The 17,944-nt window shown below is 46.3% G+C and overlaps 1 protein-coding gene across 1 annotated transcript; it reads left to right on the forward strand.

Moving 5' to 3' along the window:
- Positions 1–361: 361 nt before the first annotated feature.
- On the forward strand, positions 362–17,620 carry LOC125551175 (uncharacterized). Its single transcript, XM_048714332.2, has 13 exons — positions 362–795; positions 1,381–1,497; positions 2,894–2,961; positions 3,156–3,255; positions 3,343–3,414; positions 4,240–4,299; positions 4,476–4,605; positions 4,681–4,871; positions 4,995–5,179; positions 5,412–5,539; positions 6,189–6,532; positions 15,627–15,862; positions 16,619–17,620. Exons 1-12 carry the CDS (start codon positions 529–531, stop codon positions 15,681–15,683), a joined length of 1,719 nt encoding a protein of 572 aa, XP_048570289.1. The 5' UTR covers positions 362–528; the 3' UTR covers positions 15,684–15,862; positions 16,619–17,620.
- The last annotated feature ends 324 nt before the right edge of the window (positions 17,621–17,944 follow it).

Raw genomic sequence — 17,944 nt, forward strand, 5'->3', positions numbered from 1 at the left:
GTTAAGACGACCGCACACGCGGGATTCGACGATCTCCCTCACCACTCACGACCAAGAGGTCGCCAACAGAGCGGAGCCGCCGGAAGGATCGGATCCCTGGCGGCGGCTAGGGTTTCCGTCTGCTCGCGTAGGAGGAAAGCGATCTCCCTCACCTTTTCTACTTTGTTTATCGGGTATAATATTATATACATTGATGTTTGTATAAACTTGATCAAGCATAATAATATATTTTTCAGTAAAATAACAATATCTACAAAACTTGTATGCGTCACATTTTGATTTTTTAAATGAATTTTGAGAAAGTAAGTTAGTTTTCTTTTTATTTTTAGACCAAAGTTAGTTTTCTTTTTAAACTATCCAAACTCTGCTGCTCGAAGCCGCTAGGGTTTTACGGCGTCCTATCCCTCCGTCCCGGAGCCGCCGCCTTCTTCGGTCTCTCCTTCCAACCGTCCCTATTATCGTCCACCTCAAGTCCGGCCGAGCCGTCTTTCAGCCCGCCTCCAGTCACAGACCCCTCACTAACCAGCGATGGCCGGCGCCGTCGGCTTCCTCGCGGACGTGAACGACCACTGGCTTAAGCCACGTCTGCTCCGAGTGGTGGTTGGCGAGCGGATGCCGCAGCCGGGGAGCACCGTTCCGCCGGAGGAGCTGGCCTTCATCCTCGAGGCGGTGCGCACGCACGGCCTCCTCACCGAGGTCCTCCAGGACCCGTCGGACCAAAAGCTCGCCGAGGCGTGGCGCGCCACGGTCGACGCCTGGGTCGAGCGCGTCGGCGAGCTAGTGGAGAGCGGCTCAGTACGTTGCCGTATCCCCCCCCCCCCCCCCCCCCCCCCGCTTTCACCGTACTTTGCTAATTTGGTACTGTAAAAAGAATATCTCCACCATAATGCTGAACTTGTGTTGCACTTGTATATACTAAACCCAATGTGACAAGGTGTGCGGATTTGAGCTAGTTGTTGCTATACACCACTGAAACTTTAATTCTGTTATGTTTCCTCAGTGCTACTTGTCATTACTCTCTTTTAAAGTTATTTATGTACTACTCCCTCCATCCGAAAAAGGTTGTCCCTTAAATGGATGTATTTAGCACCAAATTAGTGCTAGATACATCCATTTGAGGAACAAGCTTTTTCGGATGGAGGGAGTATGAATTATGCCATCTGGTGAGATAGTTTTATCTGGTATAAGTGTTATATTTTTGTTGTTCTGTGCTGCAGAAACATTCATGCTCGAACAATATACAACATATTCTAACAATAAAATCTAAACATCTGTAACTGTTTTTCTGATAGCTTTAACAGTTGTTAAATCTTTGATGTAAAAGAAAATGTATCAGACATGCTTTACTAATATTGGCGTCCTCTGTTTATAAATCTTTAGTCATATAGTTGTTGGTTGGGAACTTGTTTACTTGGCGTGACTTTCCAAGAGTGCAGCAGTGAGCGCTTTGCTGAATCATACTCTGATTGGTTTGAGAAGATTCTGAGGAACTTGCAGGTACTGCACATTGTTTGCTTCAGTTTTATGTGGAATTTTATGTTCTCGTTTTGTTTTTGTTCTGAGCAATTGTGTGCCCCCACCCCCTGACCCGGACCCCTTGTTTCATCACTGTTCTAATGTCTTGAGAATCCCATTATTAACTTCATAAAAAATGTGTTTAAGTTTGTTTGAATTTGTTGAGCTAATTAAATTCCAAGCAGATTATAGACAGGAAGGTAGTGATATCTGGAAGTATAGAGATATTCCAGATGTGATCAACCTTTGCTGGAATCACACTTGACGTCATACTATTTGATTGACCTCCTTCATGGATAAGACAACTTCCATGAAATGTAGATATTTCAGATGTGATCAACCTTTGCTGGAATTACACTTGGCGTCATACTATTTGATTGACCTCCTTCATGGATAAGACAACTTCCATGAAATGAAATATTTAGGTATTTCAGATGTGATCAAACTTCGCTGGAGTTACGTTTGACGTCATACTAGTTGATTGACCTGCTTCATTGATAAGACAACTTCCATGAAATTAAATGTGATGTTGAGATTTTCTACACCTAGGAGAAAACAGATGAAGAAGTCTGTCCTCGGCACTGATCTCTGTGGGAGTGATATCCGTGTAAATTTAGTGTCCCTTGGGTTAACTTAAGTCTGTTTGGCTTGGCACCTTCTGGCTGCCTGTGTTTGTGGTTGTTCATAACTTTCTTTGTGGATATTGCTATTTTTCTTTATTTCTGGTTATATTGTGATTGTTTTGAGGTCACATCTAAACCGAAGAATGAAATGCCAGTCACCATTTTCTTTATATTTAAATTGTAGGTGTTCAATCTATTATAAAACTGCATTTGTTCACTAGATCACTTTTCTCTAAATTTATTATATATCTGATGCATGCTAAGCTACCACCGCAACCAATCAATCGGAAATTATATTATGTAACGCCATCCATTTGATGTAAATATGAACCTTTATTGGAAAATTATATCACAAATTGAACTTGCAGATGGCATTTGTTCTCATTATTTGACCTATTCTGTATATTTTACCCCCTACATCCCATAATATAAGAGCGTTTTTGACACCAGTGTAGTACTTCTGACAGGTGTGTAGTAGTACTAGTTATCTTTATGGCTTCACTGAGCTCATTGGCGTGGTTTTATACACTAGCAAGTTTGACTGATTGAGATTGAGCATGACCTATTTCAACAAACCACATCTAAAGAAAAACCCACCCTAGTAAAAGTTTTTATCGAAGATCTTAAATAATGCTCCCCAGGAGTTCATATAATCCATAGTCTTCACATCCCCAGAGAAAATTATCTTTCTAGTTTTCTCTTAATGAAACATTCTCATACAATTATTTATCTGATATATCTTTTTTTCCTCCTAGAAAGGACTACCTAGCTTGCAACTTGTTACTTTGGTCTCTTGTACTTCCATGTCTGATCTATTTGCGAGGTATGTCATGAAAGCTATGTCCTTTTACTTGCTCAAGCTGTCAAGCACATAGTTGGATTGTAGGTACTTCGTAGTATTGTGAATGTGATTATTTGAAACTAAAGCTCAACAATATGTCCATATCCATTGCCCTTTCTTTTGTGCGCTACTCTGTTTTGTTCAGTTGAAAGCAACATAACTTGTTCTCTGATTAGATTGGCGAAATATTTGAACTTAAAGAAAGAGGCATCATCCTTTGCTGGAAGAGTTGTTGAACCATTGCTGCTGCTTTTAAATGAAAATGGTCCAGTGGCGGTATGTTGTTTTCACCCACAGGCTTACTCTGTTTGATTTCAAGCATGCAAGTGTAAATATGTAATCTACTTCTGTCTGTATTTGCAGGATGAAGCGATTGATTTGCTAAGGACAGTTATTAAATTGTATCCCTCATCTGTAAATCGACACTACAATAAAGTATGTTTACATTTATGTTGTACTCCCTCTGTAAACTAATATAAGAGTGTTTAGATCACTAAAATAGTGTTCTAAGCGCTCTTATATTAGTTTACAGAGGGAGTAGTTCATTTCTTATCGTGAACACATATATTCTTCCTCCAGTTTACAGAAAACTTTAAGTTTTGGTTACGCGTTTAGCCAAAACTTATAAAACTTTGACTCTTATATCTCTTTAAAATACTCCTATTTATGTTAGCCACCTGAAATATTTCTACGTGTACCTTTGTCTCGAGAAGTACTTCTATAAATCTAAATTTTACTGGGATTTAGAAATATATTTTCATAGAAATTAGTGGTCAAAGCTATGTTTTGGAGACCATGTCCATATCCATATCCAAAAGCTTATTGTGAACTGGAGGGAGTAGTTTTCTGAGTCTAGAAGGGAGAAAAGTTAATCCTTGAGAATAGCTTCGAAGGAAAAGGTTTGGTTAGGTGTTTTAATAAATAAAATTTTGTAAAAGTTGGTTTCTGGGTGGATGTAGGATCATAGAGTTGAAAGTTTGGAATATCTATTTTTTGTTACTGAATTGGAACATCTTTATTGATGATCTACATGAGCTACTATCAATATGTCTAATTGTGATTTAAATGTAGGTGCGTGGCACACGAGAGTTCTTTATGCGACATGTTCCTTTTAGATTTATTTGTCATGTGTCACTTATTTATCATTTTTTTAAAATTAGTTTCTAGTACATACCTCTGAAACTACAGCAAATGTACAACTCCCTACTATTTTACTGGCTGTTATATTATGTCATATTGTGCTTAATTTACACAATTCAGGTTGAATCCACCATTGCAGCAAAGATTATGAGTACAGAAGTCAATGTAAAATTATCAAAGGTGAGCACTGTATGCTTCATGCCTTATCTTCGAATTAATCTTTTTGGGATGCTGTGCAAAGTAACATTTGTGTGTTTTATTCTCCATTTTGATGTTCTTTCTTCTGTCGCTCATTGCCATGAAATTTCTCATTGTGTTGACCAACCTCTGTTTTTTCGCATCTTCCAATCCTTCAGAAATTTGCGAGAGTCTTAGCAATGCTACCTTCTGTCCGAGTATCTGAGGGCACTTGGTCATTGATGATTCAGAAAGTACTGATTGGTATAAACAATCTTCTGAACGATGCCTTTGTTGGGCTGGAAGAAGGTAATGTTTGTCATGAGCTATTTTTATTTTTGGTTGTACCATTTTAGATTGGCTTTGAACAACTTATCTTTGCAGAAAAGAAAGGGCGTGAGATTATGATGCTTCTAGTTCCACCTGGTAATGATCCTCCACCAGTGTTGGGAGATCAAGTAAAGTTGGGAGGCAATCTGCATGTGACAAAGAAATTTCGTGTCTTCACTGTTCCTACCATTTCAGCCCTTGCCCATTGCTGCTGCATGATGCTGACTAGTTATTACCCGGTTCAGGTTTGTCCAAAGCCTCATCTCTTGGTACATTATCATTACTTATTACCTAATGGCGCTGATAAGCTACCATTAAACATTACATTGCTCTAAACCATATTGTTTTACCTGTCATTGTCAAAAAAGGTCACCGTTCCTGTCCGTGCTTTGATAGCTCTGTCACGGAGAGTGCTCTTAGTTGATGGATCATTGCGCAACAAGTCGTTTCCTTCAACTACTTCCTTGCACCAAGAGCTTATTTGTTTTGAGCTTCCATCATTGCATTCATCTTTCTTGGATTTGCTCCATGCAACTATTAAAGGAATGCGAAGGTACCATGTGTATTGCCTCTTATCACTATTATCTAAGACACATCTCAATGTATGTTTTCCACAAGTTTTAAGCTTGCATCAAATACAGCAACATAGACACAAGTGTTTGATAATAATACTTGAATTTTAAGTAGCTTCGGAAACTGGATTTATTATAGAAGTCTAATATTATTCTGGATCTGAATCTGTACTGGAAAAGAAATATCTAAATTATCTACTTGTCATATTGCAGCCAACTTTTACCGCATGCTGCTAATATTGTACGGCTTGTAACTGATTACTGCAAAATTGCGAAGTTACCTACTACGAGGACAAAAGTTTACAGCATTGTTCAGCTGTTGCTGACCTCCATGGGTGTTGGTAGGCGATTCCTTTTGTTTGTTTGTTTGTATGCTCACAGTTGCATGATTTTATATTTTAAGACAAGTTTTTACAGCGAGTTGTTTTGTCATAATTATGTTTAATCATACCTCAGGGTTGAAATGAAATTGGATCTGCCTGTTTACAGAGTCAGCAACAATTTAACAATGATTCCGCTTATTTTAGAGTGGAGATAGAACACTAATTCTTGACTTTTTTTTCCTGTTGCCACTGCGGAGAAATAGTTTGAAATGCATCATCCTTCAAATACTTTATTTGTGGCATGTTCTGTTTGCACATGCGGGAAAACTATCATTGGTTTGAGGGATATAGTTTTTCTGTTCAGACAAACTTTTGTCAATGATGCTCTCTCAGAACTCAAATTTAACAACAGGCTAGATCTTTGAGGTATGACCATGCTGCATCCAGGGGCGTATGGTCTAAACATATTCCTCCATGTCTTCAAAACATGGAATCTATAACTTAACATTCACATTCCCTGCACTGGTCTGCCTGTTGTTTTTCTCTGTTGATTGACTGTCATACTTCGAGTTGCATCCATACAAATGTTTGGTACATAGCCTTGGTCGTCTTTTAGTCGATTGCGAGTCACGCCCATGGCTGAATAAATGATGCCTTTTGTTACCAGGAATGTCTCTCCATTTGTTAGAGGTAATAGTCAGCAATGCAGTTGGTGATCTGGATGATAATTGTGTAAAAGAAATGACTCTATTCAGCACAAATCCATCAAAAGGGACTAGTGAATCTTCGTCAAAAAGTTACTCCAAGAAGAGGAAGCAAGAACCACAAATACAAAATTCACATGCCTCGGGTTTGGAGAAAGCAGCAATCAGCCCAAAGAAAATGAAAACCTCTTCCATGCCAACTTCATCGAAGGGAATGACCCCTGAAACTCCAGGAGATGTTAGAATGTTCACACCACTCTGTGTTAAAATAGCTGCACTAGAAACCTTGGAAATTCTTCTGAATGTGGTATGCCTAAAATTTATCTTTTCTCACGTGCCTATTATTCGGATTTTTTTTCTTATTACTTCTCTTGTTATACTTGTTAGTAGAAAGAGCATAGGTAAGTCTGATTTGGGACTCAATTTCTGGTCTGTTATGAATGTAGCTGGCTAGGCTTTACCCCTTGTTTATAGCTGAAAGGAACTACTCCCTCCGTCCCATAATATAAGAGCGTTTTTGACACGTTTTTGGCCATAATATAAGAGCATTTTTGGGATGGAGGGAGTACTACAGAACCACCTCATTGGCTTTCTTACAGCCTAAGACTTCTTGACTTGACACACTGACTTTTAGCCTAAGACAGACTTGACTCACTAGCTTATACTACCTAAGGAAAAGACTTGACTCATTGACTGACTGCAGCACCATCCCAAACGCGTAGCACGCAGTTCATGGAATTTCACCCGCCCTAGTCCTTAGAATGTCAGTGAATTGGTCTGTGGTGTTGATGTAGTTGGCTCTGACACTCCCATCCTCCAAGCAGTCCCTGATGAAATGGTACTGTAGATCGATATGTTTGCTGTCCACCATTAGCTTGACTGCCTCAGCTTCTCTCCCATGGAGTTCATCAAGCAGCCGAGCCAGCCAAAGTCCTCGTGTTGCAGCAGATGTGGCAGCCACATACTCTGCCTCACAGGAGGACAGAGCCACCACTCGCTGCTTGAGAGACTGCCAGCTCACCAAGCTGCTACTGAGGAAGAACATCATGCCACTTGTGCTCTTCCTGGTGTCAATGTTACCGGCGAGGTCACTATCAATATAGCCAATCAGCCGTGTCTTTCTAGTCTTCCACCTGTAGTGTAGACCGTAGTAGCTTGTGCCGGCGATATAGTGAAGGATGCGCTTCACTGCCATCATGTGCTCTTGTAGGTTGCTCCATGAAGCTACCCACAAAGTCGATGGCGAATGCCAGATCGGCCTTGTGCTTTTGTGGGCTGCCAACAATCCTTTGATACTCTGTGGCATCCACCTTTTTTGCCGTGCTCTCACGGCTCAGTTTCGGTTGCCCCTCCATCAGAGTGTGAGCTGGGTGGCAGCCTTCCATTCCTCCAAGCTGAATGCGCGATGCATAGTGTGCCTAACATAGTCTGATGCCATAGCCATCTTGCTGGACTTCGATTCCGAGATAGAATGACAGCAGTCCAAGGTCACTCATCTGGAATTTTGTTTCCATCTTGTCCTTGAAGCTCTCAACTCCGCCTATGTTGTCTCAACATAGCCGGTCCCAAGCCCGGGTAAAGGAGGAGGGTTGTGATAGGCTTGGCGAGCCAACGTAAAAACTCAGCCACTCTTACGGAGATGAAACCCCAAAAAAGATTTTTGTGGGGACCGGATTATCCTGGTCAAGCTGGTAGTTGAGGACTTGGTTCTCAATGTTATCAGAGCGTATGCCCCGCAAGTAGGCCACAATGAGAACACCAAGAGGGAGTTCTGGGAAGGCCTGGAAGACATGGTTAGGAGTGTATCGATTGGTGAGAAGCTCTTCATAGGAGGAGACCTCAATGGCCACGTGGGTACATCTAACACAGGTTTTGAAGGGGCGCACGGGGGCTTTGGCTATGGCATCAGGAATCAAGAAGAAGATGTCTTAAGCTTTGGTCTAGCCTACAACATGATTGTAGCTAACACCCTCTTTAGAAAGAGAGAATCACATCTGGTGACTTTTAGTAGTGGCCAACACTAGCCAGATTGATTTCACCCTCTCGAGAAGAGAAGACGTGCGTGCCTAGACTGTAAGGTGATACCTGGAGAGAGTGTTGTACCCCAGCATAAGCTGGTGGTTGCTGACTTCCGCTTTCGGATTCGTGTCCAGCGGGATAAGTGTGCCAAAGTCGCTAGAACGAAGTGGTGGAAGCTCAAGGGGGAGGTAGCTCAAGCGTTCAAGGAGAGGGTCATTAAGGAGGGCCCTTGGGAGGAAGGAGGGGATGCGGACAATGTGTGGACGAAGATGGCGACTTGCATTCGTAAGGTGGCCTCGGAGGAGTTTGGAGTGTCCAGGGGAAGGAGAAGCGAAGATAAGGATACCTGGTGGTGGAATGATGATGTCTAGAAGGCGATTAAAGAGAGGAAAGATTGCTTCAGACTCCTATACCTGGATAGGAGTGCAGACAACATAGAGAAGTACAAGATGGCGAAGGCCGCAAAGCGAGCTGTTGGTGAAGCAAGGGGTCTGGCATATGAGGACCTCTACCAACGGTTAGGCACGAAGGAAGGCGAAAGGGACATCTATAAGATGGCCAAGATCCGAGAGAGGAAGACGGGGGATATTGGCCAAGTCAAATGCATCAAGGACGGAGCAGGCCAACTCTTGGTGAAGGACGAGGAAATTAAGCATAGATGGCGGGAGTACTTTGACAAGCTGTTCAATGGGGAGAATGAGAGTTCTACCATTGAACTGGACGACTCCTTTGATGAGACCAGCATGCGTTTTGTGCGGCGAATCCAGGAGTCTGAGGTCAAGGAGGCTTTAAAAACGATGAAAGGAGGCAAGGCGATGGGCCCTGATTGTATCCCCATTGAGGTGTGGAAAGGTCTCGGGGACATAGCGATAGTATGGCTAACCAAGCTTTTCAACCTCATTTTTCGGGCAAACAAGATGCCAGAAGAATGGAGACGGAGTATATTAGTACCAATCTTCAAGAACAAGGGGGATGTTCAGAGTTGTACTAATTACCGTGGAATTAAGCTGATGAGCCATACAATGAAGCTATTGGAGAGAGTCATTGAGCATCGCTTAAGAAGAATGACAAGCGTGACCAAAAATCAGTTTGGTTTCATGCCTGGGAAGTCGACCATGGAAGCCATTTTCTTGGTACGACAACTTATGGAGAGATATAGGGAGCAAAAGAAGGACTTGCATATGGTGTTCATTGACTTGGAGAACGCCTATGATAAGATACCGCAGAATGTCATGTGGTGGGCCTTGGAGAAACACAAAGTCCCAGTAAATTACATTACCCTCATCAAGGACATGTACGATAATGTTGTGGCAAGTGTTCGAACAAGTGATGTCGACACCGATGACTTCCCGATTAAGATAGGACTGCATCAGGGGTCAACTTTGAGCCCTTATCTTTTTTGCATTGGTGATGGATGAGGTCACAAGGGATATACAAGGAGATATCCCATGGTGTATGCTCTTAGCGGATGATGTGGTGCTAGTTGACGATAGTCGGACGGAGGTAAATAGGAAGTTAAGAGTTATGGAGACAAACCTTGGAATCGAAAGGGTTTAGGCTTAGTAGAACTAAAACCGAGTACATGATGTGCGGTTTCAGTACCACTAGGTGTGAGGAGGAGGTTAGAGCATCTCCAGCCGTTCGCCCCCCCAGGACGCCGAAAAAACGCGTCCTGGGGGCGAGCCGACGAGATTTTCGGCGAGGAGGTTAGAGCATCTCCAGCCGTTCGCCCCCCAGGACGCCGAAAAAACGCGTCCTGGGGGCGAGCCGGCGAGATTTTTGGCGTGGGGGCGACTGCGTTCCCAGTCGTCACCCCCAGGTCGGCCCAGGGCTAAACGAATTCGGCGTTTTTTTGGCACAAACTCATCGAAATTCATCCAAACTCGGCGACATTCATTCAAATTTGTACAAAAAACAAATAAAAAAACAAACACGGCCTAGCTACGCCGTCCTCGCCGCGCCTCGCCGCCGTCCGACTTCTACATGCCTAGGCGCTTGTAGAAGTCGGTGTAGTCTCCGCCGCCATCGTCGTCCTCGTCCTGCCACCCGCTGCCGTCCCTGCTGCAGCCCTGTCCAGGGTCGCCGACGCGGGATGGCCCGGCCTCCTCCTCATCGCTGTCGAGGTAGAGGACGCCGTCCACCTCGCGGACGGGGCGGGGGTGGCGCGCCTTGAGTTCCTCGAGGGCGCGGCACTGGCGAGCCACCTGCTCGCGGACGTAGTCCTCCCTCGCCCACCTCATGGCCGTCTCGTCGGCGGCGGCCATCTCGAGGTGCTCCGGCTTCACCGGGAGCAGGGGAGGCTTCGGCTCGGTTTTCGGCCGGACACGGCGCATGTGACCGCCGCGGCCTTCCTCGAGGATGGTCAGGGTGCCGCTGCGGGTGCGGCGCCCTAGCGGGGACTCCCTCGCCGTGTCCTGTGGCTCGTGCTTGACGGCGAAGGCCGCCGGCGAGCCGCCCGAGGAGGTCGTCGCGTCCGACAACCGCCGCGGCATCCACGAGCTGCCACGGCGGCGAGAGAAGGACGGGGGTGCGGGGGCGGGGTACTTGAGGCGCGGCGTGTTGCCGGCCTCGATGTAGTCGAGGACGTGCTCGAGGGTGCGGACGGGCACCCCCTACCACTTGCGCCGCCCTTCGGCGTTGTGGCGGCCGCGTGGCACGACGCCGTTGGTGGAGGCGATCAGGCCGTCGCGGCGGTGGTCGAAGTAGATCGTCCAGAACGCGTTGTTGTCGGGGGAGTATGCCGGCGTTCGCCGCTGCTCCTCCGCCAGCGACGACCTAATGCGGGCGATCTCTGCCCGCCGGTCCGCCCCGGTGGGAGCGGGTGGCACCGGCACGCCGCCGGCACTCAAACGCCACGCGCCCGGCACCCTCATGTCCGGGGGAGCTGGGCAGTCGGCCTCAAAAAGGAGGCGCGCCTCCCACTCGTGGAGGTGGCGGCGGTCGAAGCCGTTCTTCGCTGCGGAATCGCCTGTGTACCGCGCTGCCATTGCTCGTCGGCGGGGGAGTGGAGTGTGCAAGCGCGGGGGGGGGGGGGGGGAGGGAAGAGAGGCGATGTGCTGCGGTGTGGCGTTCACCGGCGAGGCGGGCGGCTTTTATAGCCGGAGCTGGGGCGGCGGGAGGCGCATGCCGGGCGACGCGTGGCGGGCGGCCGTGGCGCTGGGCCACGCGACGCTTCACTGCGCGGCATCAATGGGCATGCTGACTGGCGCGCTGCATCGCGGCAGGCGCGTCATCAGTGGAGGCGAAGGCGCGGCAGCTTTGGCATTGATTCCTGCGGGAAACGAGGCGATGTGGACGACGAAGCGGCGCGTCGCTGACAGGGCGGGCCCATCACAGTTTGCGCCAAAAACGGTCCGTCCGGCGCCCCCAGGCGACCCCCAGCGCGCCGGGTTCGAGTTGGGTACGCTGGCGTCAATTTCGGCCCAATCCGGCGGAAAACGGGCTCCTAGGGGCGCGACTGGGCCATTTTTTCGGCGTCGGCGCCGAAAAAGTGTCCTGGGGGGTCTGTTGGGGGCGCGGCTGGAGATGCTCTTAGCCTTGATGGCCAGGTGGTACCTCAGAAGGACACCTTTCGGTACTTGGGGTCAATGCTGCAGGAGGATGGGGGTAATTGATGAAGATGTGAACCATCGAATCAAAGCCGGATGGATGAAGTGGCGCCAAGCTTCTGGCATTCTTTGTGACAAGAGCGTGCCACAAAAGCTAAAAGGCAAGTTCTACAAGACGGCGGTTCGACCCGCAATGTTGTATGGCGCTGAGTGTTGGCCGACTAAAAGGTGACATGTTCAACAGTTAGATGGATGTGTGACCACACGAGGAAGGATCGAGTCTGGAATGATGATATACGAGATAGAGTTGGGGTAGCACCAATTGAAGAGAAGCTTGTTCAACATCGTCTGAGATGGTTTGGGCATATTCAGCGCAGGCCTCAGAAGCTTCAGTGCATAGTGGACGGCTAAAGCGTGCGGAGAATGTCAAGAGAGGGCGGGGTAGACCGAATTTGACATGGGAGGAGTCCGTTAAGAGAGACCTGAAGTATTGGAGTATTACCAAAGAGCTAGCCATGGACAGGGGTGCGTGGAAGCTTGCTATCCATGTGCCAGAGCCATGAGTTGGTTGCGAGATCTTATGGGTTTCACCTCTAGCCTACCCCAACTTGTTTGGGACTAAAGGCTTTGTTGTTGTTGTTGTTGCTCGTCCTTGAAGCTCTCCACTGCTCCCTTGGATGAACCAGTGATGATTGTTAAGCTTCATGCACTAGCCAACGCAACCAAAAGTTCGAACTGATGGAAAGGGCTAGGCAATCCACATATACACTTAAACACCCCCTCTCACGTGTGACGCAGAAAGTCAACACGTGAACAGACTCAGAGGTATGGCTCAAGAGGCCTATAAGTGGACAAAAGGGGGCAGCAGTAATTTTTGAATAAATTGCCAAAGCTAGGACTTGAACTCAAGACCTTAGACTTTGATACCATGTTAAGCTTCATGCACTAGCCAACGCAACCAAAAGTTCGAACTAATGGAAAGGGCTAGGCAATCCACATATACACTTCAACAATGATCAAACCATCCACATAGACTCCAATGGGCACGATTTCGTCACCGGTGACGCTTCGGTGGATCGCGTGCTTGTGCCCACTATTTTTGAAGCCAATTTCCTTGAGCGTGCAGTAAAGCTTCGCGTTCCATGCTCGTGGCGCCTGCCTAAGGCCATAGAGGGCCTTGCGCAGCCGCATGACTTTTCCTTTTTCTCCGGTGATGATGAACTGAGCGGCTGCTTCACATAGACCTCCTTCAGTTCTCCATTATGGAAGGCTGATTTTACGTCCATGTGGTGGACGGGTCACCCCTCCTGGGCAGCCAAAGCAAGCAGCAGACGGATGGATTCCATGCGAGCCACAGGCTCAAAGACTTCATCAAAGTCAATGCCGGCTTGCTGCACGAAGCCGCATGCAACCAGCTGTGCTTTGTGCTTGATCACCTTACCAGTTACATTTTTCTTCAATTTGTAGACCCATTTGAGGCCTACTGGTCGATGCCCATGTGGTAGATCGACGAGCTCCCATGTCCTGTTCTGCTCCACTGCATCCATTTCCTTGCGCATGGCTGCTTGTCATGCCTTGTCTCTCTCAACTTCTGCAAATTAGCACGGCTCCCCCGTGCTCGACGAGTGCAGCTTGGCATCGAGGTTGCGTGGCGCAAGTCCAGGCAGTGGTTCTCTAATCAGATTCTAGACCATGCGATAGCGAACTGGTGTGTCGCGGTGAGCAGCATCGAGTCGATCATCATGTGCTGGTGTTGTGACAAATTCTGGAGTTGCTGGAGCTGATACAGGGATGGTGGTGTGGCAGGTGAAGTACCCCGAGTCACATGTCCTGTTGACACAGGCTCAGCTCGCCCTGAGCTGGACGCGTAGCTGGGCGCCTTCGCTGCGTGAAGGTAGATGTACTGGATATCGAAGTTGCTGCCTGAGCGTGCGCTGTCGTCCGCTCCCCAATATCAGCCACGTTCTTCATCAAAGATGACATAGTGGGCAATGCGGATGCGTCTTGTCACAGGGTCCAGCAGCTGGTACGCCTCACACTTTCCTAGCCGATGAACACAGCGGGAGAGCTGCGGTCTTTTGAGCTTACTCAGGTTACCCTGTTAACATACGCCAAGCACCCAAAGGTGCGAAGGTTGTGGACAGCCGGCTTGTGGTCTTGCCACGCCTCGCAAGGTGTCTTTTCCAGCAAGGGATTTAGTGGGAGCACGGTTGAGCAGGAAGACAGCAGTGCTCACAGCCTCCCCCGAAAATTCAGTTGGCGTGCTCCTCTGTTTCAGCAGAGCATGCACCATTGCCACCACCGTTTAGTTTCGCCACTTGACGATGCCATTTTGCTGCGGGGCGTAAGGTGCAGAGAAGTGGTGCTCGATGCCTTCATCAGCAGTAAGCGGCAAACCTGGTCGAGATAAACTCGCCGCCGTTGTCCGTGTGGAACACGCCCAGTTTGCATCCGCATTGAACTTCTGTTGCTGCCTGAATTCTTTTGATGACATCAGGTGTGCTGCTCTTGCCAGCCAAGAGCATCACCCACATGTAGCGAGTGGCGTCGTCCACAAGCAGCAAGAAGTAGCGCTGTCCTCCAGGTGTCGCCGGTGAAACAGGACCACAGAGGTTGCCTTGAACGAGCTCAAGTAGCTGCTGCGCGCGGTACCTTGCTTGCCGATGAATTGTGCCACGTGACGATGCTTGGTGATGATACATGTCACAGAGCTGCTCCATGTGATCCGGCTGTGGCAGCCAGCGTGTCATGGCGAGGCATCACATCTTCTCCAATGCGTCGAAATTGAGATGCCCATACCTCATGCCACCGCAAGCCATGTCGTCGTGGCGGGCAAGAGAGACATATTGGCCGGATCACCTGAAGATGTAGGAGGTAAAGGCGATTCCGGCCACGTCTAACCCGAATAAGGAGTCAACCTTGCTGATCCCAGATTCGAAGCACACGTCTTCTGATCAGCCCACATGCATTCTCATCTAGCTGACAAATGCTGATGATCGAGTTCTTAAGCCGTGGGATGTAGTGGACACCGCTGAGGGCCTTGTGTTCGCTGTTCTTGCCAGTGAATATGATTGTGCCCATGCCGCAGATTTTGACGATGGAGCCATCACTAAATTGGACTGTGCCGATGATCCTGTGGTCGAGCTCGGCGAAGGCATTGTCGCTGTTCTTGCCAGTGAATATGATTGTGCCCATGCCACAGATTTTGACGATGGAGCCATCACTAAATTGGACTGTGCTGATGATCGTGTGGTCGAGCTCGGCGAAGGCATTGCCGTGGCGTGTCATATGATTGGTGGCACCGGTATCGAGATGCCATCCTTCGACCTGCTTATCATTGTCGCGCAGAGTGTGGTTGCTGAAGCAATTCCTTTTTTTCATCATATATATAGAGTTGCGGAATAAATTGAAATTTATATAGTTTTATTCATATATATCAATAAAATATAGGGTTTAGAAGTAATTTTCTTGATTGCTCCCAGCCGCTCATCATTGTCACGTAGAGTGGTTGCTGAAGCAATTCCTTTTTTTTAATCATATATATATATAGTTGGGTAATAACTTGAAATTTATATAATTTGATTCAGATGACAATAAAATAGAGGGTTTAGAGGTAATTTTCTTGATTGCCATGCTGAAGATGTAGAGTCCCTTTGGAATGGGGATAGCTTTTATCATGAAATAATGACACTATGCACTACAATATCATTTAGAGTCATTTGCAATGTTATCTAATTGTCACAATGGTGCTTGGGTCTCAATTGTCTGTGGTTACATTGTCTGATGTATAATTGCAACAATCAGATGTAATATACATTTTATTGCCTTTATCAGGGGGGGTTTATTGAGGACAGATCACTGGAGGGCAAAAGTGGACTTGCTCCTAATTAACATAGCTACAAGTGCTTGTGACTCAGGAGCAGGGTATGAGCCATCAACAACCAAAGTCGGGGAGACAAGCATATCAGACTTTCGACTTGCTTCATATAAGGCATTGCTGGCATCTTTTCTTTCATCTCCTCATGCCCGGCCACTTTATTTAGCCCAAGGAACTGAACTCTTCAGAAAAGGTAAAATCTCATGTCTATCATTTACTCCCTCCATCCCATAATATAGGACGTTTTTGCAAGCTAATCCTATATTAGACTAGCCACAATGGGTAGTAACATAGACTAGTAACATGCATATGTTACTAGTCTATGTTACTACCTCTATAGTGGGGAGTAACATATGTGTAGTAACATGCGACACTTTATTTATTAAGCTATAGACTCATCTTGCCTTAATATGTGTGATGTTACTCATACTACTAGTAACTAGCTATGTTACCACTTTGCTCTCTCTCTTCATTTATTGCTTGCCACATCATCTATTTTATCTAGATATGTGTGATGTTACTACCTATGTTACTCCCATTGTGGGTAGTCTTATGGGATGGAGGGAGTACTTGTCTACAGATGGAGTAATTAATTTTGTGTCTCGTAATTAATAGATGGTTAACTGAAAGGAAAAAGGGAGAGTTCTGCTTGAACTATCTCTGGATATATACAACAAAAGCAGGCCTTGTACTATTAGCTCTATGACATGGTGCAATCTGCAGCTAGATCAAAAGATAAAATATACTTGGTACATTCATACACATGATTCATGCCTGTCCACGTGAGCGCATGAGCTTGATTTGCCTTTGTGGCCTGTCGATTTGGTATATGGAAGGAGTTAGCAGTTGGCTAGGGTGGCTCCATATTTTCATGAAAGTAATAGTGTTGGCTAGGGGGGTTCCAGATATATCCTTTAAAGTAACAACTATCATCTCTTGTTTATTACAGGGAAGCTAGAGATAGGCAATACGCTCGCAGAGTTTTGTTCACATGCTTTGCTGGCTTTGGATGTTCTTACGCACCCTCGAGCCCTTTCTCTAGAAAAGGCAGGTCCTTTAGTCCCTGGACTCAACCGCAGTGAACCAGAAAAGGCAATTTTTGGTGCTGGCACATTTAACTTTTCACCATCCGAAGGGCAGCGCCAGGTTATTGCGGATGAAGATACTTATGATGATTGGTTGCCATCCATCAAGGATAATGAACCGACAGAAAAGTCCACTCTTGTAAAAGAAGTTCCGCAAATTGGTTCACATACAATTGCTGAGGCAGTAGAAGATGTTCCTGCATGCAACAGGAGTGATGCCATTATGGTGGTTGCGACCACAGAAAAAACCTCCCAGCCAATGACAGTGGATAATCCTTCTAGCTCCAATGCTGTTTCAAATCCAATCTACTCAAGGCCACCTGAAACACAGAAAGCCACAGCTACCCCCTTTCGAGAGGAAAAGCGTGCTGATCATGTTGATTCTCTTCTTCAGAATAAAAGCTCAGCTGCGGTCAACCTACCATTCCGCAATCTGGCAACCTCAGGTGATAAACCATCTGACCCAGGTGTTGCTGCTCCGAGCAGCTATAAAGATGTCTCTTCAACCCGCTTCATTCAGCCCATCAAGGCAGACTTGTCTGATACAGAGTCAGGAGACTCTATGCCAGAGATACAAGACGGCGACCTGGATTCTGACTATTGAGCTTCCTTCAATCAAGGATAAACATATACCCTTGCCTTTTTTCGTCCATCTTTATCAGCATATCCCTTGGGGTCAGAGCCATTTTTGCTATATATATGGCTCTGTTTATCTAAGAATGACCATCGGCTTAACGTTCGTGTATTCTGTTGCTTTCTGTACCTATGACACTTGCATGGTTTGCCAGCGCCTTTGTGCCCAGTGCAAGGAAGATGTGGCAGCTCTGTAGAAAAATTATACGAGGATTAGTTATTTCTTTTTTTGAGGACTTGAAGAAGAGGGACAAGTTGACAAACGTTAACCATGAATTCCAAGCCAAAAATCACCAGCTGTTCAAGCAGAACAATAATATAAAACGCCAATGGTTAACTGTATAACACTTGCTGAGTTGGGTAGAACTAATTAAGCTAGACTGCATTCACGAAAGCATGAGTACAAGCACTTGTTTTTGACATCAGATCTTGTTGTAAGGTAACCATTGTTAATTAACTTCAGATCATCGTAGAAGCAACAAAAAGAAACATGGTATCAAAAGGAAAAAAAAATATATGAGACCAGGTCTCACGGTTAGCAGGTGAGACTCGTCCTG

The sequence above is a fragment of the Triticum urartu genome, chromosome 4A, assembly GCF_056163025.1.
Source record: "Triticum urartu cultivar PI428250 chromosome 4A, HENAU_Tu73, whole genome shotgun sequence".
Taxonomy (NCBI): domain Eukaryota; kingdom Viridiplantae; phylum Streptophyta; class Magnoliopsida; order Poales; family Poaceae; genus Triticum; species Triticum urartu.

Bases quoted from the DNA above. Each gene is read 5' to 3' on its own strand.
- LOC125551175 (XM_048714332.2), top strand. From the start codon at position 529: ATGGCCGGCGCCGTCGGCTTCCTCGCGGACGTGAACGACCACTGGCTT. The intron at 3,256-3,342 runs GTATGTTGTTTT...CTGTATTTGCAG, and splicing joins ATGAAAATGGTCCAGTGGCG to GATGAAGCGATTGATTTGCT. The intron at 4,300-4,475 runs GTGAGCACTGTA...CCAATCCTTCAG, and splicing joins TCAATGTAAAATTATCAAAG to AAATTTGCGAGAGTCTTAGC.